The sequence below is a fragment of the Astatotilapia calliptera genome, chromosome 5 (assembly GCF_964374335.1).
Source record: "Astatotilapia calliptera chromosome 5, fAstCal68.1, whole genome shotgun sequence".
Lineage (NCBI taxonomy): Eukaryota > Metazoa > Chordata > Actinopteri > Cichliformes > Cichlidae > Astatotilapia > Astatotilapia calliptera.
In genome coordinates, this window is record NC_137426.1 from 16965879 (window position 1) to 16993848 (window position 27970).

The following is a 27970-nucleotide window of genomic DNA, read 5'->3' on the forward strand; positions in this document are numbered from 1 at the left end:
TGAATGACCTGCAGAGAGCTGGGACCAAAGTAACAAAGGTCACCATCAGTAACACACTACAACGGCAGGGAATCAAATCCCGCAGTGCCAGACGTGTTCCGCTGCTGAAGCCAGCGCATGTCCAGGCCCGTCTGAAGTTTGCCAGAGAGCACATGGATGATACAGCAGAGGATTGGGAGAATGTCATGTGGTCAGATGAAACCAAAGTAGAACTTTTTGGTATAGACTCAACTCGTCGTGTTTGGAGGAAGAAGAATACTGAGTTGCATCCCAAGAACACCATACCTACTGTGAAGCATGGGGGTGGAAACATCATGCTATGGGGCTGTTTTTCTGCCAAGGGGACAGGACGACTGATCCGTGTTAAGGACAGAATGAATGGGGCCATGTATCGTGAGATTTTGAGCCAAAACCTCCTTCCATCAGTGAGAACTTTGAAGATGAAACGAGGCTGGGTCTTCCAACATGACAATGATCCAAAACACACCGCCCGGGCAACAAAGGAGTGGCTCCGTAAGAAGCATTTGAAAGTCCTGGAGTGGCCTAGCCAGTCTCCAGACCTCAACCCCATAGAAAATCTGTGGCGGGAGTTGAAAGTCCGTGTTGCTCGGCGACAGCCCCAAAACATCACTGCTCTCGAGAAGATCTGTATGGAGGAATGGGTCAAAATACCAGCTACTGTGTGTGCAAACCTGGTAAAGACCTATAGTAAACGTTTGACCTCTGTTATTGCCAACAAAGGTTATGTTACAAAGTATTGAGTTGTATTTTTGTTATTGACCAAATACTTATTTTCCACCCTGATTTACGAATAAATTCTTTACAAATCCTACCATGTGGATTCATGGATTTTTTTTTTCACATTCTGTCTCTCACAGTTGAAGTGTACCTCTGGTGCAAATTACTGACCTCTGTCATCATTTTAGGTGGGGGAACTTGCACAATCGGTGGCTGACTAAATACTTTTTTGCCCCACTGTATGTACACAGTGATGACTTATTCTCACAAAGGCAGGAAATGAAGAAAAAAAGGAAAAGTCCAAAAAATGACCTCCTGCTTTCTTTTTCTTATCACTTTACCTTAACCTTGATGGAAAAGGGCATAAGGATAAGTTAAGGTGTGAGGGAAAATATATATCAGGATTTAGGAAAAGTGAAATACGATGCGCTAATAATCGGACTGCACTTACACCAGGCTCTTTAATAATGTGATGATGGATTCTAGTGATGTGGGCCATGATGAAACTACTATGTGACCCGGACTGCAGAAAGTTCATCTTGTATGCTTTGCTCAGAGTGCTCCTATCAGCTTATTTAATGAAAGACATATAGATAGAAGACGTGTTTTTCATGACAGTAGTGTAGTGTGCCACTATGAATTTTGGTATGGCATCTTACTTCCTTTTCTTAAAGGTTGGTCCAGTATCCAGTGTGAAAGGAAGTATTTAAGGAAACACTGAAGCACATTTCCTTACTAGTTAGGGACTTTCCTAAGAAGATTTGATTACACGACCATTTTACTGGTAAGTAAGTTCAAAATAAAACAGGACATCAAAGTACACAACTATAAGTCTGCTTATTTGCCTAATTCAAATTTTTAAAAATTTATTTGGAAACCTATTCCATGACGTTCCCTACACACTCTTCTTGAGCTAATCTAAAGGCCACATGAAAGCTTGGAGGTTTGTAGCAACTAACTCTGCATAAAGTTGGTGACCTCTGCACACTTTGCACATCTGCTGACCCTGCTCTGTAATTTTATGTGGCCTACCACTTTGTGGCTGAGTTGCTGTCGTTCGCAATCGCTTCCACTTTCTTACAATACCAATAACAGTTGACTGTGGAATATTTAGCGAGGGAAATTTCCTGACTTGTTCCACAGGTGTCATCCTATCACGGTACCATACCAGAATTCACTGAGCGCGATATATTCTTTCACAAATGCTCTTAGAAGCAATCTTATAGCAATATATATATATGTATATGTATGTATGTATGTATGTATGTATGTATATATATATATATATATATATATATATATATATATATATTAAACCTAACAACACCGGTGTTGTTGGGTTTACAGCAGTGACTACAAAAAGCAAACCTTGAGAAATATTTTCAGTTGCTTGCCAGTCTCCTTTTCACATCTCCTTTCTTTTGTCTCCATTAAATCTTGACAGGTATGTCTGGTTTTTTCTCTGGTTACTAAATGTTAAACCATCTTCATCATTTCTGTCTGTCTGCCATGGGTCCAGATGGAAAACAATGGGTTTTTAGGGCTTGTTTGGATGAAACTGTTCCTGCTGTGCCAGAATGATGATGATAAGAGAAGTAAGAGTGAATCACAATAGTAAAGTTGCTGGAGGCTAAAAGCAAAATGTTGTAAAACGGGAAGCTGAAAAGTACAGGAGAACTGAGACAGGCTCCATGTATAGTGATAACTCTTCATGGGTTTATAACATTGCATTGCATTAGGCATTTGATACCATGTTAATAAAGAAAATATTGATCTGTGCTGACAATTAGGTAATTGCAGGAAATGTTGAAGGCCTGTGGGAAATGCATTGCATTTTTATGGTATTATTAATCAAATTTAGTTGTAGAATTAATTTAATTCACAGGATTAGCCAAAAACACACATCCCCATCTGGCTATTGAAATAAATCTATTACAACAAAAGATTTTCCATATCCATATTGCCCATGACTAAAGCTCATCTCCAGTATTATATCTCACAGATGTAACACTCTTAAAAAGCAGTCATTGTTTATGATCTGAAATCTTAAATATTTTTAGGTTCTTGTCACGGTCAAGTAATAATAGGCATGTTTTCTTAACCGTCACTGAGAGAGAAAAAAACATCTTCCCAAGGAGTAAAGCTTGTATATGGCTGAAAGTATATCCCAGCCTTCATGTAGCGCTGCACCGAATCTAAGCTGTCACAGACAGCAGGCCTGAATTTGTAAATTGTAATATGTCACAATATTCAGTCTGCTGTGGTCTGTATCAAAACAGCAAGTTACAGGTTATTTTATTCTGACATTAAAGGCTGTCTGAGCCCACAGCACACCGTCTGCCAACATCAAAGCATAAAGGACTTTTCATTCTTTTCTTGTAGGCAAGTTAATTTGCACTGCATTTAGATGTTACCTTTGTCTGTGTGGCATCGGATTAGTGTGTGTGTGTGAGGGTGTGCCTAGTTACAAATAAAACTAGCATTTTGTGTGCCATTACCACTTTCTTTCTTTTTGCCAACATTTGCGACAAACAAGATACTTCAGACAAATCTGGCCTTTGGCAGTCAGTTAAAAAACAGCCAGTTTTTCACAAAAACAAGGCTTCTGCCTTTAAACTATCCTAAGATCATGTGTGCTTGATTCATTGTTGCAGAAATGTGTACTTTGTTACTAAAAAGCACATGCACACTGTTTAAAGTGATGCAATACAAAAACGATTGCATCACATGTGTGACAGGACAGATAAAGCTATAGAAAGCTTGCATGAAGAATGCTGCTTTGAATGCTCCACACACTGCAGAATTACCAGATGGAAATGTCACAGCTGGAGGAAAAAAACAGGGTATTTATGTCTGTGGAAGTGACGAAGAGAGAAAGCCTTTTGCCCCAAGTAGTGACAATCGAGGACAGAGCGGCATTGATGGAATAAACTATGAATGGTGGGGAACGGAAACTCAACTTCTTTCTTTTTGTATTGAGCTTTTTCTCTAATGCTTCTTTCATGTCACTTTTGGTGTATAACAGCCTTGCTCAAAAAACCTTTATATAAGTTTACTCATTAGTTAGAAGCTTTACTGCTTATGAAAGGAAGTATCATTAATGGATAACATGACGGTGTTCAATGTAAAAGGATTCAACTGACCTGTCTTTGTCCAACGACTCCAGATAAATTTGGGAGAATCAGGTCCCTGCACTGTCTGAAGCTGCTCTTTTTCACATGTAGCACACAGATGTGTTTTTGGCTTCTAGAAGTACTTTGTTTGGTGTAGGTGAGGCTGCTGTCTGAGTAGTGTACATGGGAGGCCAGACATACACTCATTGGTCACTTGATTTGTTAAATCTGTTCCTCTGACTATTATATTTAGTCAGCCAGTCACATGGGAGCAATTCAATGCATAATCAAGACAATCTGCTGAAATTCAAATCATCATAAGAATGTGTAAGAAAAATAAGATGAGTGACTTTAACTTATTGTGAGGGTATTGGTATATTCAGTAAACAGCAGGCAAATGCCTTCTTAATACAAGAGGTCAAAGGAGAATTGCAAGAAATCTTTGAGCTTATAGGAAAGCAACAGTAAGGTATATAACGACTCATTATAACCAAGGTAAGGAGAAGAGCATCTTTGAATGCACAACAGATCAAACTTTGAGGCAAATGGGCTGCAACAGTAGAAGACCACACTGGGTGCAGCAAACTGAGGCTACAATTTGCTCATGCACACCAAAATTGGACAATAAAAGGCTAAAAAACATGGTCTGGTCTGATTAGTCATCATTTCTGATGGTAGGGTCAGAATTTTGCATAAACAACATGAAAACATGGATCCATCCTACCATGCACCAGCGGTTCAGGCTGTTGGTGGTGTAATGGTGTGGGGGATATTTTCTTGGCATAGCATGAGCCCTGCTTGAGCGCTGATTAAACACCACAGCCTACCTGAGTATTATTATAATCACTATCTGTTTATGACCACAGTGTACCCATCTTCTCATGGCTGCTTCCAGCAGGATAACACACCATGCTACAAAGCTGAAATTATTTCAGACTGTTTTCTTGAACATGACAATGAGTTCACTGCACTCAAATGGCCTCCACGGTGACCATATCTCAATATAGTAGCTGTGGGATGTGGTAGAATTGGAGATTTGCATTATGGATATGCACAAAAACGTTCTAAAGATAAAAGATGTCTGACTTGTTGATAGCAAGGTGAATCTTTTCTCTTCCATTATAGCCATCTGATACGTTTTAAACTCATTCGGTGTTAAATGTTTGATGAAGCAATAATTTAAGTTATAGCAGAAACTTCACCGTTTTTCATTTAAAACCAAAGTGTTAGACTTATCTTCAACAGTAACAGAAGTCAGAGGAACTGACTGAATTTATATCTAATGCAACACATGAAATAAAATGCTTGATCAGAAGTAGCACTCGTCATCTCTTCAGCTCCAGCTCTGCAACTGTCTGCACATGCAGATAATCACTGAATGAACATTCAGGCAACGGTGGAAAAGCCGCAGCTCCACTCCACCTCTGCAGCCTCAACTTTGGCAGAAGGGTAAACTCTCATCACTGATGCTTTTCTAGGCTGAGATAAATCCTGAAGAGAAACACCTATTATCTGTTGTCAAACTCAACACACTTTCCGCCCAAAGTCGACACCGCTCAAACACCTTGCAGCCATGTCCTTCTCCCATCACTGATAGCGTTGTAATAATTGTTTACCACAGTAAACACAGTTAACAGTTTGACAGCCTCTACACTTGGAGATAACAGTTGACAGGGTTACGGATGAAACACACTGCCAGAGGCCTTGATAAGTATCAAGATAAAGGCTTGTCTACAGGGCTCTGAGGGAATCAAAGGGAGAGAGGAAGCATGGGTGAGAGACGGCGGTTTTGTTATGATGAACCTGCAGGATGGGAAATAAATCTGAGGAAATGTGGTTTTTTTCCCATACTTATTCTCTGCTGAACACCATTTTGATTTTTCTCTCATTTCCCCTCATTCTCACTTCTGCTCCCTGCTGCCTGCTTCCTGCAATTGCTTCTCCTCATTGTGCTCACTGTGGTACTCATAATCAATAGCCTTTTTCTTCCTTAGCTCTACCACATTTGTACTTCTCTCTTCACAATGAAACGTTCAGACATGCAGAGCTGAATATCTAATAACATGGATATCATGGTGAGATCAGTGTTGAAACCGAAGGTGCCTGTTTTTGTGAAAAGCATTACACACTTGGCTACTTTGCTTCACTCTAAATGAGATCCTCACCCCTGCTGCCACTCTTCTGTGCTCTCTTCTGCAGGAGACACAATTAAAAGGAGATGCTGAGAGAACGAGATGTGCTCCTGTTGCTTTCAGGTGAGAAAATAGTTGAAGGTGGCGTGATTAGCAACATAGTAACAGCAATTTGAGTACCGTAAATCCAAATAATATGAGATTATTGGAGTATCAAGTGGTAGCTTAATCACACTGTTTCAGGCCATAAAAAGCAAAAACAGGTTTCAGCAGAGCAAATTATTCGTCTGTGAGTAATACTACAGGAGGACATCTGTCAAGGTAAAACATTTTCTACTACATACAAGGAAAATCTTTCATTGCCAAACTTTTCTCCATCAATCTCTGTTTCCTTCTTCTTTTAGGGCAGTATAGTGATTTTCAGAGAGCAACTACAGGGGTAATCACCCTGACAGAGCTCTCCTGGTTGATTTATGATTTACGTTTAGCTGGTTATAGGCTGCTGAGAGCAGGTTGAAGTGCACTTCGAGAAGGTATCTGGGCAAGACTTGGATAGGGAAATGGTTGGCAGGTCAGCTGTGTGTCTTTTTCTGGTAAAGCACCCATCTTCAATCGGTGAAATAAAAGAAGACAAGGTGAAAGACTAAAGAGCTTTTCACACAGGAGGTCATTATCAGTAATATGGCGACCAGAGGCCATTGATTGTTGGTGGATTCACACCCAAACCTTTCTCAACTTCATGATCCGATATTGAAGCAACCAATGAAAGCGCATATATTGGCATAAGCTACACAGACAATGTACTGGGGCACAATTCTAAGTCTTTTTAATTCAGTCTTTTGTTTAAAATCAAGCACCTAGCCATGCAGTCTGATGAACTTTTGATAAAGTATGTGTCTTGGAGCTCACTGAATTGTAGTGTGGTACTATAATAGGACGCCCCTGTTGCAACAAGTCCTTTTGTGTAATTTCTTCCCTCCTATGTATTCCACAATCAAGTAGTATTGATGTTTTTTCAAAAGTTGCCCTCCATTTTTGATGTGATACGAGTGGTTGCTAGTGGTTGCTAGAGAAATTTGTGTACGGTATTCTCTAACTGGTTGGCAGTGGTTCCTGGAGGTTTCTGGCTCCCTATTGGGGTTGCAGCAAAACTGCTGCACCTATGAGCCCAGCAGTAGTAAAACTTCAAAAAGTGTGAACTAAACCGGATATGGAGTAGGCAACCATTGAAGCACCTAATTGAAGAACCTAAAACCTGTGCTGGAACTTCATGTTATGGGTTTCCATGGCCAAGCAGCTCCTTTAGGGGGTCTAGTACTTTTGTCCATATAGTGTATGACTGAATGTTATTGTTTCTCTGCTGGTATTTTTGCTTTGTGGATGTCTGCTAAAGTACTTATACATGAGTAAATATGAAGCTACATTCTGTTAGCTTAGCATAGTACAAAGACTGACAGCAATGCTAAATAGCTAGCATTTAAAGTTAGCATCTCTAAAGCGCTCTAGAAATACATTATTTTCCTAATAATTGTTAAAATAATTGTTAAAAAAAAGGATTTTGCATTCAGATATGTGCCTGCAGTATATTCCAGGAGGTTTGTGGCTTAGTGAGCTAGAGGATAAGCTAAGTTAATATGCTAGTCAATATGCTGCTGAGATTAGTGTCACAGTAAACATGCATACATGAGGGTGGTATTGATTTTCCTACTGAAATGTTATTTGTTCTCTAACCCTGGGTAGTGAACAACATTCAGTAGCAGAGGCTATAGCAGTCTGCAGTAAAAACTCTCAATGTAGCTGAGACCAGACAGGAATTTTCTACACTAAAGACTACCACAGCCAGATTTACTGTAGCACTGCAGGAAAATACCTGACTGACAGGTTAAGGAGGGGAAAAAAAGTGCAGTCCAGAGGACAGATTAATCCATATCTGAGAAAAGTTTTGGTACAGTGCATGTTGTTTGTGCAAGTAAAGGCACATCTGCAAAGCGTATTGATTAAGAGACTCATCTCACTCTCATTTGTTCCAACTCTAGTGGACAGTTTCAGTGCACAGCGACACTAGAGACAATGATCACTCCATCACTGCTTTATCACTGTCACCACACAGCTACTTTGTATGCATGTCAATATTGCAGTTTTTTTCCCCATTTCTCCATATCTCAGCAGTCCACCTCTTATGCAAATAAATGCATAATGCTAGCAGTAAAACTGTTCCAAACTTGTAATTGTCTCAGTAAGGTCTCGAAGAGGAAATATAATTTTTGCATAATAGAGTCAAATTCCTGTTCTATTGTTATAGTAATAACTCTGTAGTATAAAGAGGATTCAAAATTGTTCCCAGGAAGTAAAAATCCTTCTGTACTTGAAAAAACAGTCTTTATTTGCTAAAGCTTATGCTACAAGATAGGAAAGTCATTCAAACATGTTGAAAAATGAGCAACAAGGAAAGCGAAGCGAAAGATAAATAAGCCAGTGAAATGGAAGGGCACAGAGACAGTGTGAGAAGGATGAGGTCGGAGCCACAACATGTGAAGTTGCAAACTCATTTATTATATTTCAACATTTATCTCTGTGAGAGAGAGAGCCGAGTTATCAGAAGGCCTAAATTGAAAGACATTCAAGCGTGCAGTATAGTCAGCAGGAGGAACGCTGATGACCGGACCTGCAAAAGCTCTCACTGTTCCACAGTAGCATGCTGCTCTGCATGGAAAGCCGTCTGCACGCACGCACACACCCAGACACGCACACACCTGTACTCATACATATGCACCCACAGATAGACTTTCTCAAACATTAAAATGCAAAAGCAATTAAACACAAGCCACAACTGTGCCTAAGAAGTGCCAACCTGACAGCAGGACTTTGATTATTTTAATTAGAGCAATATGGCTGACTCATCCATGAATATAACTAAAGAAAAAGGTGGCTCATTCGCCTGCTTTAACTGCGTTTAAAGAGTGTGACTATGCTTTATGCTTGGCTGTGAAAGGACGAAGCACTTATGCAAATGTGTTTAGAGAGACAAACTGTGCTGGTGAGCTACTTTTGTATTATGTCTTTTATTTAATAGCTCTAACTTACTCTAATTGTAAATGTATGTGATTTAAATGTGTTTAATAAGCTGACTCCTGCAGGAGCTGGGAATTGCATTAATCTGCATGCTAAATGAGTTTGTTTGAATCCAAAACTTGTCTGGCTCAGGGAGTTTTGCTCTTGTAAGGGATTAGAACAGGGCATTAATACTAAGATCCATGAAAAGCAAAACAATGTAATATTCCTTTCTGCTTCTAAAAAATGCTGCATGTGGGCAAGATAATTACCATAGTACCATTTTACATGCCTCACAAAATGAATGTACTCCAGAGTATGTACCCACCAGTTTCCCTGCAGAGAATGTGTTTATTATCCTCAGTGACTGGTATTTGTAGATTGTTTGTGCCTCTAATATGATTTTGTTTGAGCTCTTTGTATGTGAACATGCCAGAGAGAGGAGAAGAATATGGAGACAAACACAGAGACAAATAAGCAGAGAGGGACTAAAGCGAGAAGGGGGAGGACAAAGAGTATTTGTTGATCACCATAGCTTAAAGCTACAATCAAAGGCAGTTTGTTTACCGAGGATAACAATCACGTTGGACTGCAATTTTTCTGAGACTTAAAAACCACCTTTCATTATACGAGCCCTTGAAAGCTTAATGGTCTTTCTGCTTCTTCCCTGAAGAGACGTCCAATGGCTAGACATAAAAGGTATAGAAGCAGAAAAGTATGGTGAAGAGCTCTTGCGGTGAAAATGCACAGCTAAAGATTTGAGACACCCGTTGTCTGCGATTGCATCAGTCTGGATAAATGTACAAAATGTTTCCTACCACTTGTCCTGCTTGAATGTGTCATTTTTATGTCACATGTATCAAAATCCTTGAGTAGATCAACAATGACCAGACCTAAATCCTGCTAGCTGAAGCCCCTTATTATCCTACAGTTAGCAGTACTATCGTGTGTCGACTAATAGCGCTAGGATTTCAATGTAATATTGAGGTCAGCAGTTTGTAAGGTCACAAACGTTAGCAGTGTTACATAATGGAAGCGCGTAGGCAATTTTCCATATGTACATGTGTGATGTAGTAGCAACAGGAGCACTGAGGTGTAGGACATGTCCAATTATCCTAATGAAAATACAGCATATTATAAATATTTATAATGCTGAGCTGCATCCATCAAATCTTCATTAAAAGCATAATTAAAATTCTGGACATTCAGGATAAATGTTAATTTGGAACTGAAAAGTTTTAAATTATAGAGGAAATTCTGCAAATTTGGAAGAGAAGATAGTCCTAATATCTATCCTTTAGGAATGCCTACAGTTATTTACCTGAAGCATCAAAGCCCACAGAAATCAGTTAATTTAATAGCATTTTTTGATCAGCCACATCAAAAGCCTTGATTATATCAACAATGAGCAGATCTAAATCCTTATTATCTTACAGTTAGCAGTGCTATTATGTGTTGACTAATGACTCCAAGATAGATTTTCAGGAGTCAATAGTTTGTGAGGTCACAAAAGTCACCAGTATTATGTAAAGGAAGCACATGAGCCATTTTCCATATGCGAATGCATGATGCAGTAGTAACAGAAGCACTGAGGCGCAGGATGAATGTAATTATCCTGAGCTGTGCAAACTGTATATCCGAGTTTGTGGCAGGTATGAGTGAAATTTTGCAAACTGAAGGAGAACAATTTTGTGATGCTTGAGTGTTTCCTGTGTGACATTACAGCTGACATGCTAATGTTCAGCATCTTAGTTTAGTGTGTTAGCACACAAGAGTTTGCTGAACACCACTGAATTTGCTAAAGTTTACAGCAATCCATCAAATAGAATTGAAATTTTTCAGCGTCACACAAACTGAAGTGGTGGGCTGAGTGACAGATGGATCAACGCTGCCGTCCATAAAAACACAATATAGGAAGCATTATGTTTTTCCGTTTGAATTTATGCAACATTTTCTCAGTTCAAGCTTAAAATATCATTGTAAATACATTACACTGTATGACGAATTGATTAAAACCCCTCTCTTAAGCAAAGCTCAAATCCATCCATTCATCCATTTTCTTTACTCCTTATCCAGCTAGGGTTGTGGAGGAGCTGGAGCCAATCCCAGATAACACCCTGGACAGACTGCCAGTCCATCTCATGGCTAACAAAGAGACTCTGAGAACCATTCACACTCATATCAAGTAAAATCACCAATTATCCATGCAGACATAACTTTGGACAGTAGGATGAACACAGAGCACCTAAAGAAAGCTCAAACATACACATAACATATAAACTCTACAAAAAAACCCACAGGTTCAAAACCAGAAACAGCTTGCTGTGAAGCTACGGTGACAAACACTTGACCACCGTGTCTCCAAAAGCCTTGCATGTTTTACAGGACATTAGGTCTGAAACGCAAATGAAAAAGTGCAAAATTTTAAGCAGAGCTCTTAAATCCTTTTTTTTTAAACAAAACATGCTGTACTATATCTCAGCCCTCTGCCGTCTGCCTTCTGCACCCTGTTAGTAGCAGGTGGTAGTAAATCTGCAGAGTACTAAATGAATGAGTTGGTGTTTTTTGCAGGTTTCATGGTAGTGAATTATTTTGTGTGGGCAGGTCCCACAAACTCGAACCTTACGGGACACGCCTGGGTTTTTTGTGGAGGTGAAGTGACGGGACTTTACTGCTGCATGTTGTCTGTCACGGACAAGAGGATTACGTTCCTGAAGATATGATGGAGCTCTGGGTGGGATTTTGAAGGGAGGGATTGATAGCTGGTGCAGTTCCTTGTGCAAGCAGTTGCTTTGCTTTAGCTTTCAGGAGCAGCTTCTCCTACTGTACATGTAGAGAAACGATCGGCGAGCAGTGAGACTCAATGAAAACACAAACTGCTCGGTAACTCTACTTTTTGAATATCTGATAACTTCCAGATTAGTTTATATCATGATTTTAAATAATGATGAGAAATCCTCATTCTAACCAGAATGTGACACTGAGGCCGATTTCTATGTTTTTTGAGGGGGATATAAACTCTGCAAGAAAAACATTTTTAATGTCACTAGTACGTGTCAATGCTGCAGTAGCGTTTGGTCTGTGATTTTCAGAATTCGAATGCCTCTTCTTGTTATTGTATTATAAAATGAAGGGAAATTGCGGTGTTGCTTCTGCAGGTAATCATTGAAAAATAAATAACACACAGTATAAAAAAATAAACCATTCACACAATGAAACAACAAAGTAATTTGCACAGTAAACCAAGCTCTTTCAGCAGAAGATAATATATAATTATCAAAATAAGGGAGTCAAGAATTAAATAGAAGGTGTCACAGTGCATCATTGTAATCCTGATTGATTTAGGACAGTAATTGCCCTTGAATAAAAACTGCTCTTTAATCTTTTTGCTCTTGTTTGGATGGGCCTGTGGCATCTACCAGAGGGCAACAGGACAAACAACATATGTCCAGGGTAACAACTGTCTCTAGTGATTTTACAGCTTTTGAGCGCTATCTTGCTTTTGCAATCTCTTCCAAAAAGGGAAGAGCACAACCAATGATCTTTTGTGCAGTGTTTATTACGCTCTTATCATTTTTATCTGCTGCAGATAAATCAGTACACCAGGATGCTTTCTGGGGTGAATGATAGAAGACCACCAGCAGTTTCTCTTCTGCACAATTCTTCTTCAGCAACCTCAGGAAGTGAGGGCGCTCCAGAGCCTTCTTCACTGCAGCTGTAGTGTTAGCAGACCAGGCAAGGTTGTCAGAAATGAAGGTTATTTAAAATCATAGGACCCTTTCTACAGAGTCTCCACTGATGATCAGCGGGTGAGGGGCTCTGGTCTTCTTTAAGTCTATGATGATTTCTTTTGTCTTCAGACTGTCAGATTGTGTGCCGCGCACCAGATGACCAGTTCTTGTAGGCAGACTCATCTCCCCCTGATATGACTCCCACCAGTGTGATGTCATTAGCAAACTTAGTAATTGTGTTAATGGGCTGGGTGGATGTGCAGTCCTACAGAAGCGCACAGCCCTGTGGAGAGCCAGGGTGGAAGAGTTATATGGTTGCTTCGGGGCCCTAAGATATACATGTGTGCCAAGTTTGATTTCTCGGCTCCTGATTGTGTAGGGGGGAGTTTGTAAGCAAACAGAGTTCATGGATCATAAGATTTTAGTCCATTTTCCTGGGATATCAAGATATTGCTTAATTTTCCTACATATTTATTCATTGAGATCAGCAGGGAGCAAGTTGGTCTTAAAAAAACTAAACTAAAATAATTAACTGTTTGGAGAAATGTTAGACATTTAGAGCAACTGTTCTCAAACTGGTGCTTTTCAAAACAGCTTTACTCCAAATCAATCCTTGATATTTTGCTGGAAACCTGCTGAGCCTCATTTTCTACTGTGGAATGACTTCAAGCATTCAACCACAATGCCTCAAAATAAAATAAATACTGACATCATTTTTATGACTGTCATTGTTTGATACCATGCCAAGGAGAAGATGTTTCTTTCAGCATTTCTTGTAATGTTTCATTTATCAAGAATCTTCTTCTTCTACTGTCGTACTTCTGCATTGCACAAGAAAAATATTTAGCCACACATTGGCCTCATAGAGCAACATGTGTTGATGTTTCCTAAAGAACCTGCCTGGCATCTTATGTCATGGTTGCAACAGGACAAGCATCGTATTAAAATATCTTCTGTGGAGTTCATTAAAATACCATCTGCTGCTAAAAAACTGCAGTTATTCACGATGGAGTGGGATAGTTCTCCAGAGAACTGTAAAACAACTAAAAAAAAGAAAAGGATTCAGTAATCTGGCAACAGCAGTATTAGACAATGTATGATTATGCATGCTGATGGGCTTTTAGTTAAGATCCCTGGGAACATGTTCTAACCAAAACAGTCAAACAATAAGTGGAGCATCCAGGCAGAGCGGAGCAGCCAGCAGCACACACTAACAAATGTATAGATGTGAAACTGTAGCAGAACGTAAGAGGATTCAGAGCAGAAGTCGAGGAGAGCCAATCGTCCTCATGAATACTAACAAGACCGGAATAGAGCAGAATAGCACATTAAGAACATGATTCATTATGTAAACAGCACAATCAAACCAACTGCTTCCATTTTAGTAATAGGCTTATTGGAACATATCGAAATTGGGTTTTCATTATGAGCATTTATGTTTGACATTTCTGATCCTATTTCCTGCTTTTACACTTCACCGTGCTCCCGCAGTTAATCTTTCCATTTAAATGTTTGAGCTTGTTTATGAATCTAACACATCCTCTTTTTCCCAGGAAGCAATGATATGCAGCAGAGAAGTGTTAATATACGAGCAATATGGTAAACTTAGAGTAAATCATGTGGATTAGAGCTAAGTAAAGCATAATATACAGTACCATGCGTCCAGGGCAAAAAATAAATTTAAATAAGGCAAATATGAGAGACCCAAGGAGAACCTCCACATACTGAATCCTTCAGGTCTTCCTTTAAGTTTCACTATAAGGTGGGAGTTATACCATATGTGCAGGCTTTACCTGCTGGCTGTCATGCACTAAATGTACTGGCTAAACATGACGTCTCTTTTGCGCTCATCTTTACTTGATGAAACAGAGTAATAGCAATAGCTACAAAAGTGAAAATACAGGAGCTGGAAATAGAAGCTGGTTTATTTTGCATTACCGGAAAGAAGAACATTAAAAGAAACTTTCCTCAACCAACACGAAAATGCTCTTAAGAAACCATTTAGTCTAATAGCCAAATGCTTTTCCTGTTGCTCATTAACATTCTATTTCCAGAATAAGTGACTCAGCAATATGATTTTTTGCTTTTTGTTTGTTCTGCAATGAAATTTCCCAAACAAAATGCAGACTGACCAAACAAATCTCAGGCTGAACATTTACCAACTGAAAATGTTGGGACACTGTGCAAAATGTAAATTAAAAACAGAATGCAAGAAACCTGTATTTCATTCAAAACATAGAAAACATATCTATCTATAATATTTAAAATGTGACACTTTACTGTCTCAGAAAAGTTGGGACAGGAGAAATGAAAGGCTGGAAACAGTTTCAGAAAATCCAGAGGAATCACTGTGTGCAAGGGACAAAGCTGAAAATGAATATTGGATGCTTGTGATCTTCAGGCCCTCAGGTGGCACAGCATTAAAAACAGTCAGGATTCTGTCATTCCAGAAATGCACAAATGCAGGTTAAAGGTCTAACATCTAAAGAAGACACCGGCTCATCTAAAAAGTACTGAGGCAAATTTGAAAACTGTTCTGTGGTTAGACAGATCAAATCTCAAATTCATTTTGGAATGACATAAACATAATTTCTGAGGACTGGTACCATTCAGCTTGTTATCAGCACTCTGTTAAAAAGCCTGGAAAGCCTTGCATAATAAATTAAGCTTGTACTCTTTTCAAATTGACATTTTACACAGAGTCCCAACTTTTTTTGAATTGGATTTGTACATTTTGCACGTAGATAATTTGAAAACACATTAACGAGTCGTGATCATTACTTGTACAAGCAGCTGTTAAATAGTAAGCTTACCATCCTTAAAATTTGGTGCACATGTAGTATACGTTTAAAATAATAGAAACAAAAAGGCATAAGTTACACTTGTTCAAGTCTATATAAATATAAAAAATAACTTTTCACCAATTTTCTAGGTAATAAAACTAGAAATATTCTTATATTTCTTTTTTTATTTGCTGATTTCCACTTAGCTGAAAAGTCTGGCCTTGAGTTATGCACCACTTGAGCATCTTAAATATTTTGCCTTCATAGAATAACTAGAGTTAGCGCTCCAAGGCAGTAAGCTGAAGTCAGTTGCATCTATGAAACCATTACAGAAAACCCAGTATCGTCTTACAGTAGCTATGATTTAATGTGGGACTTTTGATGTGGTGCAGGGCGCCAGGCAGGGAAAAGCTGGGTCACTCTGTGTGGATGAATGAGGCACTTGTAATACTGGGTAACTGAATCCTGACTACCAGTGCTGAGGTCTGGTCATCCATGACGCCCAGCCTCTCCTGAGCCTGGTTTGCATTGTAGGATTATAGCCAAAGAGCCTCTCAGTTTAATTGCATTACTCCAGATTACATGACCAGATTACACGATTGTAGGCAGCAAACGCTGAGTGCTGCATGGTTTACACGATTATCATCAGACAGAGGACGGTTTGTTATTTAAATGATGTAATCTCATGTATTATTTTGGGGTCTGTGGATCAATTGTATTATTTCTTTTTTTGACAACTCCTAAAATCAAAGAAAATAATTAAGGAAAAAAAATGTCTCATTTAATCTTATATACAGGAAAATGCTGTGTAATTTTATTTTAAATGAAGAGCTGGTGCTCTGGATAAACATATAATAAAATCAATTAAAAATAAATAAAACAATTAACAGTATCTTCTAGCTAATAATCATGCACATACAACAGATACAAACAACAGTGTCCGCTTTCAAGATTTGTTCTGTGCTCTAGTGTTTGGCCTGTTTGTCCTGTTGGCCTTAAAAAGACAATGACATGGGTCATTTTAGCCCTTTGCTCATTTTTAGTAATATGATTACATTATAATATACCAAGTATAATTCATCTTTTGTGGATATAATGGAAATTTGATGGATATAAATGAGATTAAACTGTTTTTATAAATTGGTGTTTGTGCATGAATGCTAAAACCGGTCATTTTAGCCAGTTGCTAGGTGGTTACTAGGCAACCTGGTGACATTATAATATCTGATATAGATTAAAAAAACATCTATATCAGGATGTACCTATGTGCCCAGTTTGGTTGCTCAACTAATGATTGTGTAGAAGGAGATGGCAGACAAAGGAACCTTAGGAGATTTTGATGTATTATAGTAATATATCTTTAATTTCCACAGCATTTGTTCACTAAATGCCTCATTCCAATCTATTTCTTTCTAGGCTTTTTCATAGTTTAAAACAGACCAGCTAAAGTTGCATTAGTAAAAGCAAAGAAACAAAAAGGGGTTTTGGTTTACTGTTGTTTTTGTTTTTTAAAGGTGTCTGAAGCAGCTCTGGGCTAGATGCCCACTTGGCCGGAGTCCTCAGAGCAATTGCTTCTGGCAGGGAATCAGATAGAAAGGAGAGTCATTTATATTTCTTGCATCACCTCACAAGCTGTGGAGGCAGGGAGCATTTAAATCTTGACTAAGGTCAACAGGGAACTCACTGGCTTTGATAACAAGTATCCGATCTTTGATTCCACACACTTGTCACCGCTACAGAAATTCTGCCTCTGATGAAGGGTTTTTAAGAAGGTTAAAGTAAACATGACAACGGGGACGACAGTGAATAAGTGTGTTTAAGAGGCTGTGTTGACATGTTGGAAAGGTTGAGAAAAACAAAACAATAGGCGTACCAATGCCGCCACACGTCACATTAATGTCACCCCTCGTGCCTGCTTCTGCTGTTTCCGATGAATTATTCATGTTTCGGTTCTGTGAAGGCTACTCCGGCACTACAAGGAAACTCACCTAAGGAGTAATACGAGATAATGGACTAATGGATCAGCTTTCTTTTCTGCAAAAGAGTCAAAACAGAATAAGCTTGATGGAAGCCTCGAAAAATCTCCAGGAACTTTAAGCTTCCTTTGTTTCGCAGAGAAAGACACCAGGAGGACACGAATCTGTCTCTGCGCTCCTGCATTAGTAAGCCAATCCCAGACACTTATCCACATCAGCCAGACACAAACAACCCCTCAAAGACAGGGCTGCAGAGAGTACAAACACTGTCTGTCACTCAAGAGGAGACTGACAGAGGGAAAGAGGCCCTTTCATATCGCCCAAACTCCCTCTGAAATTGAGGTGAACACCTTTGATCTGCAGAAAGATGCGAGTAGTGATCCGGATCTGCTTTTGTGACGGTGCTTGGGGTTTCCATAGAAACATGCGCACCCCAAACAAGGCGGACTAAAACATCCTGAACCGCATCAGCAGATGGCTTGTAGAAAGGCTGAAAGATGACGAAGTCTCACTCTGGCATGTATCATTTCATCTGTCGGAGGCCATATTTTCATCTCAAAATATCCACAGCAAAAGCGAATTCTACCTCCTTTACAGACCAAAATAGCATTTGTTTCACCGGATGAGAGATTACCATGTGTGTCTATTAATGTGATGGGGTTTGAGAGGAACACAGAAACGAATGTGTCTGTCTCGTGGCATTTGAAAACCAATCTGATCTGACACGCCATGTCAGGAAATTTAAATCTACGCTGTCACTTTATCCCTGCGCCGAGGTTCACCTAATCATCAGCTGTCTTGGGCCTGGTTTAAAATCTCTTCGGCGCTCGGCTTCACTGTGGTCAGGTTTTGTGTACTCATTAATCTTTTTTGTTTCCCTGGTGTTTCTGTTGTGGGGAGAAATGTGGGGAGAAATGAATACCACTGAAACTGCAGCTGTTACAAAAAAAAAGCAATCCAAGGACTTTGAAGTCTAGCCCACACCAGTACACAAGACCAAACACTGAAATAGATGAAAAGGTAAATGCCCTGTATTTGTATAGCACTTTTACTAGTCCCTAAGGACCCCAAAGTGCTTTACACATCCAGTCATCCACCCATTCACACACTGGTGATGGCAAGCTACATTGTAGCCACAGCCACCCTGGGGCACACTGACAGAGGCGAGGCTGCCGGACACTGGCGCCACCAGATCCTCCAACCACCACCAGTAGGCAACGGGTGAAGTGTCTTGCCTAAGGAATCTCTCCACAAAGAAAGAGATGAAAGCTGTCGTTTCCTCCGACACGTTCAGGTAATAACAGTGTCTTTGTGTCCAAACACAAACGAGATCTTGATAACCCTACTGCAGCCAGTAGGAGTCAAAATGGCTGAATAGAAACAACATAAACCACAGATTCATTTCAGTATGGGGCTACACTTTTGCTGCAGTCACTGGACTTTTATTGGTCCCCTTCTTATATCCCGTGTATGTCAATATTTTATTCGCTTATTAGGTAGCAGATCAGAACTGGTCAATTTTCTCAATGGCAGCTGAGCCAAGCCTCAGCTCCTGGATAATGAATCCAGACTTGTGATCTATTTTACTTACTGGGTTTGGGCCCATATTACATCTTTAATCCTTCTCAAGTCAATAATGAATTTTTTTTTAAAAAAAGCTCAAACACCCATATGAGTAAGAAAAACTGCTTTGCTGCAATCAGCTGTGATTTTTGGCTCATAGCTTCAGTTACATTTCTCCAAACATGTTGCTAGGCTTTCTTTTGAAACCACCGTCACTGTGAAAATATTATGCTTCTCCGAGACCAGGAGAATTAGAAGTGGGAAAGATAAACCGGGCTGAATAACATATATTGCATTGCTGAGTATAAAAAGGTTTCCATAAATTAAAATTAGAAATATAAACATCATAGTCTAAAACATCTAAACACAAAGTAGTTGTTGGATGGATGGACGGAGTTGGGCTGCACAGTGGTCCAGTGAGTTGCACTGTTGCCTCACAGCAAGCAGGTCCTGGGTTTGAATCCACCTGCCTATTGGGGCTTCTCTGTGCACTTTGTTCCCATGATGCATTGAGCATTTCTTCTTCAGTCACCTTTCTCACTCGCTATGTGTTAATAGACCTCTCTGCACTGAATCATACTTGTTATTGATCTCTTCCACAGCATGTCTTTATCCTGTCTTCCTTCTCTCACCCCATCCGGGGCCCCGCCCCTTCCTGAGCCTGGTTCTGCTGGAGGTTTTCTTCCTGTTAAAAGCAAGTTTTTCCTTCCCACTTTTGCCAAAGTGCTTGCTCATAAGGGGTCATATAATTGTTGGGTTTTTCTCTGTATGTATTATTGTAGGTCTACTTTATAATACAAATCTCCTCGATGCGACTGTTGTTGTGATTTGCCGCTGTATAAAAAAATTGAATTGAATTGAATTGCATGCTTTTGCTGTACATGGGTTTTCTGTTTTTTTCCGACATACTAGAGACATGAATGTTATGTCAATTCTTCTTTTTCTTCCAGCTTCTCCCTTTAGGAGCCACCACAGCAAATCGTCTGCCTCCATCTCATCCCATCGCCAGCATCCTCTTGTGTCCAACCAACCCACTGCATGTCCTCTGTCACGACATCCATGAATTTCCTCTGTTGTTTTCCTCTTCTTGTCCTGCCTGGCAGCTTCATTGTCAACATCTTTTGTCAAATACATCGTTTATCTGTCCCCTGCACATGTCCAAACCATTTCAGCCATGCCTTTTTAACTTTGTCTCCAAATTGCCCAACCTGAGTTCTCTTTGTGATAGACTCATTTCTAATCTTGTCCATTCTGGTGCCACATATCCAGCACCGTCTCAAACCCTCTAGCTCCTGAGCTATAGCCACCCCGGTTTAATGGCTGAAACAGGCAACTATAAATTTTAAGCTCATCAAGTCTAAGAGCATATAAATATATACTGTGGTGGTGTTTCTGTTTGTCTGTTTATCGACAACTCACAAAAATATTCCTGATAAAATATTGGTCAGATTTTAATGATACCGTGCTGTAACTGTGACAGAGTGTGAGCCAGATAAGCTACTGCATCATGGATGCTCTGGTTTAAAATGCAGTAGTTGTTGAGATGTTTTATCCTGGACCAGAATGTCCAGCTAGTCTGGATAAAACTTTAACAACTCTGAGATGATTAAGTAGACAGAAATGAAGGCAATTCTAGTGATATAAATTGGTGTGAGTTTTTTTTTTTAATTATGAGTATTTTTAAAGAGGTGTATGACTGCCTGGAATTTATGGCACAATTTGTTTTGCATGCTGTAAGTTCCATAACAATAATGGAACTTACAGTTCTCTGGTCTGAAATACCATCCTGGCCAAAACGGACCTATAAGCTATGCTCTCAAAGGCCTTAAAAATCTGTACAAACACACAGTGGGGTTTTTTCAAAGTCATTTCTGAGTTCACACTGATGCATAAAGCAAAGCTGAGCTGGTTCGCTGCTCTCTGCAGCCAGAGTGCACACCCTCAGTTGAACTGCTCATCCTCAAGTCTGTACCATAGCAGCAGTTCACCCCGGCAGCGCTCTGACCGCTGCTGAGGTTGTCAGTAGCTCTGACTTTGACTGAAACTCCAGGATGACATAGCTGTCTGTTTGATTGTGGCTGTGGCCGTGGATCCATGTTGGTTGTCACAATCCTGGCTATGACACATGTATGCAATAAATTTACATGGTTTAGCACGCTGCCGAACTTCAAGCACTATCCTTCAGCCAGCACTGCCAGAAAGAGCAGCTGCAGCTTTGATCACAGCCAGTGGCTAGATATTGTGACAGCTCAGCCTTTTAAAATGAGAAATGAGCAATAAATGCACCGTGTAAAGTATCACATCATCTCTCCTCTCTGTAATGCCAAGCGTTTCTCTCAACTGTTCATATGGTTCAGAGGAAATGCAAAAGTTATTGCAAGGTGATGCAAAAATAGTCCTGAAAAAATCTCCCAGCGTCGACCTTTAAGTTTCATAAAACATTTGAGAATTTGTGCTACCGTGCACTGTTTGTGCAGAGTTACAGACGTTGTGAGGAATTGTTCTGTTTGTGTACTTCCTCTGAACGGATTCGCTGTCCGAGGGTGAAGAGAGGACTTTAAATGAACAGAGTGTTGTTTCTGTACATTCGTTTTTTAAATTATGATGGGCACTGTCTCTTCTGCCACGTCATCATCAGGCCACTATTGTTGCCCTGCTGACTCTACCAAAGCACCTAATGCAGTGCAATGTTCCACGACATCAATTCGCAGCTTCCACACCCATTGAAATGCATTTGATTAGTCACCCCAGCACAGCAACGATCACATAAATAATTCATCTGTGCAAATGACAAATGAGGCAATCAATTCCGGGACAGCATTCAAAGAGAAACTATTCAAATCCCCTCTAAATTAATTTTCTGCCTTTTAGTGGCCGTTGACTTGAAATCTTAATGTTGAATTTACCAGACGATGTTTTCAGCCCAACTTTCCCAGACAAACGAAACCATTTGGTGTCAGAAAACATGCGCAAAAGATCTGCATAAAACAGAAAACGTCAAGGTTTCGTGACTGACAGTAAGCCTTGGAGAGTCCTTTATTCTTCCAGTTCAACAGTAAAGTCTCTGCAGAGCACTGGCAGCACTAAATACTGGACATCAGAGCACGCGGGCCTGCCTGAACTCAGCAGCAGGCACTTAAAACACATGAGACCAGACGTTAAAAGAGATAGGCTGGACTAATTTCATATTCAGTCTGAAAGTGGAAAGACTGTGCTCCATGAATGCAAACTCCTCTTGATGAGCAGAGCTTTTCTACATGGGATGAGATCACACTTGACTCTGACCTCTGAGGCTCAGAGAACAAAGAAATGTGATGCATAATTTGGCCAATATTATTTTGTACATAAATTGTAACCCGAGTGATAACAGAGAGACTCCAAACTCAGTCCTGCTGCTCGGATCAAGTACATTAAATACAGAAACTGGGGCTGGATAGCCTCAATTCATTATCAGATCCAGTGGTTGAAGGAAGAAGTTTGGGAGAACTGCAGAGAATTAGACAAGACAAGGGTTAACTGCATTTTGCAGTAGATCGCTTGTAGCTCAACTGGATTTATATTTGCATAGTAATACAAGTAGTTTCATTACTTTTTAGTGGGTGAAACTACAAACAACTTTGGGCTTAACTGTTTGCTAAGCCACATTAACAGTGACCTCTGAATCACTCAAGGCACTCCAGCGTTGGATCCATGAATAAAGCCAAAGATAACATGTTTTCACAGGTATAAAACAGCCTGAAATATTGGCATATATTTAGCATGCTGTGCATTGTGTCCTTAAAAAAATCTTAAGGAAATAAGACAAGGGAAGGAGAGAAGGAGTAGCAGGCCTAAGAAAAAACCTACAGCTGATGAAAAGCATATGAAAGTCATGTCCTCGAGAAACTGATAATCCAGCAAAGATCTGACATCTTGGGATTGTCTTGACAGAGAACAAAAGAAAAGGCGGCCAACATCCAAAGAAGAGCCTTCAAGTAGGCTGGAGAACTATTACTACATATTATACTATATACTATACTGATTTTTCAAGTTTGTTAGAATTGTGCTTTATATACTGTATTTCTATGGATGTTTGTAAGTATTGCTGCACGTATTTTCCTAGTTAAATATAAAGAAATGGGAGGTGGCTCAAGACTAATGCACAAAAAGTTTGGGCTTGGTAGCCTTTATCTTTAATTAGCTACAGCTGCACTTGTGTTGAGTTTTGCATGTTCTCTCCTGACACTGTGGCTTCCTCACACAGTCCAAAGACATGCTTGTTTAGATTAACTGGTGGTTCTAAATTTGCCAAAGGTTCAAAAGTGAGAATGAATGGCTGCATGTCTCTCTGTGTTGGCTCTATATGACAGACTGGTGATCATGCCCTATGACAGCTACGACAGGCTACAGCTCCCCAGCGACTGTGAACTGGATGTGTGGTTAAGAAAATGGATGTGTGGCAACTGCTGAAACACATCTGTTGCATTAACTGGTGAAGCAGAGCTATGACAGAGTGTGAATGAGAACTCTGCCACTGAAATGTTTTTTCCCTCCTAATTAACAAAAAGGTGCTTTAGAAAAAGTACGAGTTGTTGAGCTTCATCAGCTTCAAATCCAGATATTTCACAAGCCTCAACAGAGACGCATAAATCTATTAATGCTGCCGAGTGTACTGTAACACTATATTTTACCACAAACAGACAACAATGCAACAATGTGTTTTTCCTAAGATTTGAGTTGTCTGTGTCATCTTTTTGGTTTGTTTCTTCATTTTTTGCTCTTTATTCCAGATTTTTCTGGAGCTGCGTCACCCAGCAGTCACATTTTTTCAGCTGTCAGCATCTCCTCGATACTTTTTAGGGGTCTTGCATTGTGGAGTAGAATTGTCATTTGACAGAATATTTTGAAATAAAACATAGTGAGTATATAATATCTATTTCGAGGCATGGCTTGAGCTCCAACCTTTAAATAAACAAACATACTGCCGTAGCAACTGCCAGCATCCCCTGGTGATATTTTTTTTGTCCTCTTGACGGTTCAGAGTAACAGGCCTCCAGCTGACAGGGGCCTCCATTTGACACTCCACTGAAGAAAAACAAAAAAAAAAAAACAGGGAACATGTAAAGGCTGTGGGTGTAGCGTCTGACTAACAAGGCCAAAAGGCAGAGAAATCTGTCATGATGACTGGTGTCTGAGTGCCCCACTTAACATTGAACTACCGGCAAACTTTTTTTTTCCAAGTACAACTTCTTGGAGAGATAATCGGTACTCCATCCACAGGTGAGTTTCCTACTCATCCATCACCTCCCAGTCATATATTCCTGAGTTTAAAAAAAGAACAGACTGCAGGCTAACAATCTTTCACTCCAGCTTGCATACCACCGAGCTGAGGCGAAAGCAATGGCCTTTTACTGAATTACCTTCCATTTAATCAATGACACTATGTCTGAGAAAATATCTCCAGGAGAATGGCAGGGGGACTCCTTATCCATCCTGCAGTGGCACTAATAGATAACACAAATCCATCACTGTGTCAAGATTTATCAGAATGTAAAAGGTATATAAATAAAAGGCTGAATGGAAGCAGCATTGTATGGATGAATTATCTCTGAAGCAGAGCAGAGAGAGGATGAAACTTTTAAAAGGAAATTATGCCACATCGCATATTTCGCTTTAGCCTAAAGACTTAGTGCAACTCTAAAGAAGAAGAAGCCAAAAAAGAGGATTAAGAAGAAAAAAACACTCCCTGGTTCGACTGTACATTGTTCACAGCATTGCTGAGGTTGGCAAAGTTTTCACAGCGTTGGCCTGGTTGTGCTAAGGGCAAGGGCGAGGATGAAAAGGCTCTGCAGTCACCCTGAACGGATTTCACACTAACATGTCAGAAACAGAGGCGCGTATGCACGTATGCAGGTATGAAAGAGTGCGAGGAAAAATTTTATTAATCTAAACCTGCAAACTAAAGTGAAATCTTTGAGATATTTTTGTTTTAAACAGAGAGGTCATGAATGTTTAATTTCTATATATAAAACTAATGATAAATCCTCAGTTGAGGAAACGTTAATTTATTTATTGGATGCTATAAAATTTGTAAAGGTTAATACTATAATTCTCTGCCTAGATTTAAAAAATAACAAAACTTCTACAAGAAGCTGAAAGATATTAAAAGTTCTGACATCATAACTTTAACAATTGTCACGTGACCAAGTATTGGTGCTTCTGACTCTGTAATTATATTATTTGACTATTGTCGTTCATAGTTTTGGTTTTCTATTCTTTTCCTGTATCCCACGTTTCATGTCTACTCACCCTTGTTCCCCACCTATGTTCCCCAGGTCTCCCCAGTTGCTGTGTTATGCTTGTATGTCCTGAGTCTGAGTTTCAGTCTGTTTGTTTCCTGTTTTATTTTGATAGTCCTTATCCAACGTCAGTGTATCTAGTTTTGCCTGCCCTCGTCTCATTATGTCTGATTTGTCCCAGCTGTGTTTCGACCTGTTCCCCGTCTGCTCATATTCCTGCCTGTGTATTATAGTTCTCAGTCTTCCCCTGCTTGTTGTCGTGTCGTACACCCTCTCCGTAATGTGTTTTCTCCTCTCGTGTTCCTGAGAATATTCTAGCTCCCAGTCCTGGTTTGTTTCTTTGCTCGAGTTTCTTAGTCTCCAGCTTCCAGTGCCCAGTTTAGTTTCGAGTTTTGCGATTGAGGTTTTGGTTTGTTTTGTAAAAGTCTATTTCCTATAAAGAGTTTTTCCCAGCAATAAAGCTGCGCTTGAAGTGTAACTTTCAGTTTCTGAGTCCTACGTTTGGGTCCTTCATCTTGGCTGCCACACAGCACTCGACATGACAAGAATGTCCTGTTGACAGTTTCCTTGAAACTTTGTTTTTGAGGTCAGATGTTTGAAAAGGTAAGGATTATACAGGAGTAGTTTAGAGTATGAGAGCGGTTTTGTATAGATACAGAAAAAATATTTAATTTTCTTCCACAAACTATGATATTTTAAGAATGTTAATTTCTGAAAAACAGCTCAGCAACACCCTGAAATCGTTCTGGTGAACACATAATAAAAAATTGGAAAGGGTGCTTAATTTTGATGCTTAGTTTTCTGTTATTATGAAGGAAATTCTATTGCCAATGTTTTATGGATATTAATATTCTGACTCCGGCCACTTTGATATGGTACTCCTTGCTAATACCAGGCTGTACCTCCTTTTACCATCAAAACCACCCTAAATCGTCATAGCATAGAGTTAGCAGTATGCTGGACACATTCCTCAGAGATTGTACCTCGCAAAGTGTATCTATGGGTATGACAATAATAAAAACTTTATTCATTCAGCCATTCATCTGTCTGCCCTGTGGAACCTGAAATCCTGCTGAACCTCACCACACTGAGCAGGTAAACATCCGCATGAGACTGTTTTGGTTTGTGAAAAGAAAAGTGACTCACTGTTACCTGTAACCAGTTATCTGTCCCAGCAGTGTTATCTTTCCACAGCACTGAAGAATAATTGTAGTTTCTTTTGATAACTTTGATCGGACAGGTGTCCACTAAGGATGTGTTTGACTTTAAGAGAAGAAGGAGGTTGTACCTGAGCATCCATGAGCAAGTGTCTCATCAGAGTCATAGACTTCCTCAAGGTATCCCTCTCTCCCGGCATGAAGGCCTCATCCTCATCAGTCAGGCTACAAGGTCGAGTGACCATGAACTGAGCAATCTGGTCATTCAGGCTGTTCAGAGACTGGACGGCTGCAAAATAAGTTTAAAACAAATGTTGAAAATTCATACCACATGAAAACATTACAAACATTTTTTCAACTCCTCTCATGTAGGTCAAGAATCTCCTGAGTGTCTCGACAAGCTTGTTTGCATGCTCTCTCTCTCTAGTGGGATTTTCTGGATCAGACGTGTGTGATCTGAGACACTTCCTTCATCTATACGGCCATGGCTCTACTGTTCTCTTCAGAATAATCCCTCTTTTGGAGTAAAGGGGCATCATTAGGCTAAATCCATAACCAAGACAGAGACTCACATAGAGCCCATTACATAATCCATTCACCAGGGTTTTGTCGATTAGAAACAATGGCAATACAGCGGTTGCTTCACAGAGCTCTTTGGTCAGACCCTGTGAGTGGTAATAAAGAAAAGTATGATGAACACTGACGTTTCACTGAGACGGCCGTGTAAATTTAAGGCCAGCTGAGTGATAGATTACTTTTTCAGATGAACACTAATGGGAACCATTGCTGTACAAGACTTCCTCCTCAGACTGTTATTAAGCAGTTATTTATGTATCTGTTGTTTATATTTTACAGACTCATACTCCACAATTGTAGCCATTTCTATGCTCCTCAGATGATGATGATGATGGAGTCGTTTTATGTCTTGTCCTGTCTAGTCTTGTCTTTGTGTTAAGTCTGCGTTTTGTTTTGTTTTTTTATGTGTTCTGTTTGTTTGGTTCCTGTTTAATTTTGACATTCTCCGATCTTGTGTGCGCTATGGTCAGTTTTGCCTAGTAAGTTCCTCGGCCTTGCCTTCTCTATGTTTGTTGCATTTTGTAAAGCTGTTTTCAGTTTATTCCTCATTTTTCCGAGTCATTTTGGGTCCAACTAATTTCTGTCAGACAGCCAACCTTGAAAGAAACACCCTTAAACCATGTTTTGAGTGTTGATGTTGCATTGTTTGTCCACCAGAGGGACCCTGCAAATTTCCTGTTGGCAGCAAGTGTTTGGAACAAGACAAACAACAACCAGCTGATCTCAACAGAACAAGCAGCTGTATACAAAAAATATTTTTTGTGATAAATGAGATCATTTTTAACATGTATTGTTATATTATATCAGTAAGTACTGACTCATAAATAAAAGCACAAAACAAATGTTAACCTGTTTATCCTTCATGTGTCTGA

The 27970-nt window shown here is 39.7% G+C and overlaps 1 protein-coding gene and 2 long non-coding RNA genes across 5 annotated transcripts in view; 2 read left to right on the forward strand and 1 right to left on the reverse strand.

Annotated features, from left to right (window-relative positions):
• The window catches only part of kaznb (kazrin, periplakin interacting protein b), a 144729-nt gene that overhangs the window by 87828 nt on the left and 28931 nt on the right, over window positions 1-27970 (reverse strand). For both annotated transcript variants that reach the window (XM_080301763.1, XM_080301762.1), the window contains exon 2: window positions 26654-26811. In XM_080301763.1, the coding sequence (XP_080157889.1) occupies window positions 26654-26811 (158 nt within the window). The remainder of the gene's footprint in view (window positions 1-26653; window positions 26812-27970) is intronic.
• On the forward strand, window positions 3480-19781 carry LOC145428887 (uncharacterized). Its single transcript, XR_013909222.1, has 3 exons — window positions 3480-3678; window positions 6051-6106; window positions 19690-19781. It is a non-coding gene; the product is annotated as an uncharacterized LOC145428887 (long non-coding RNA).
• On the forward strand, window positions 25566-27946 carry LOC113022331 (uncharacterized). 2 transcript variants are annotated; one of them, XR_013909220.1, is made up of 4 exons: window positions 25566-25968; window positions 26401-26460; window positions 26606-26754; window positions 26895-27946. It is a non-coding gene; the product is annotated as an uncharacterized LOC113022331 (long non-coding RNA). The 2 variants fall into 2 exon arrangements; XR_013909219.1 differs by having other exon boundaries at window positions 25579-25968; window positions 26606-27946.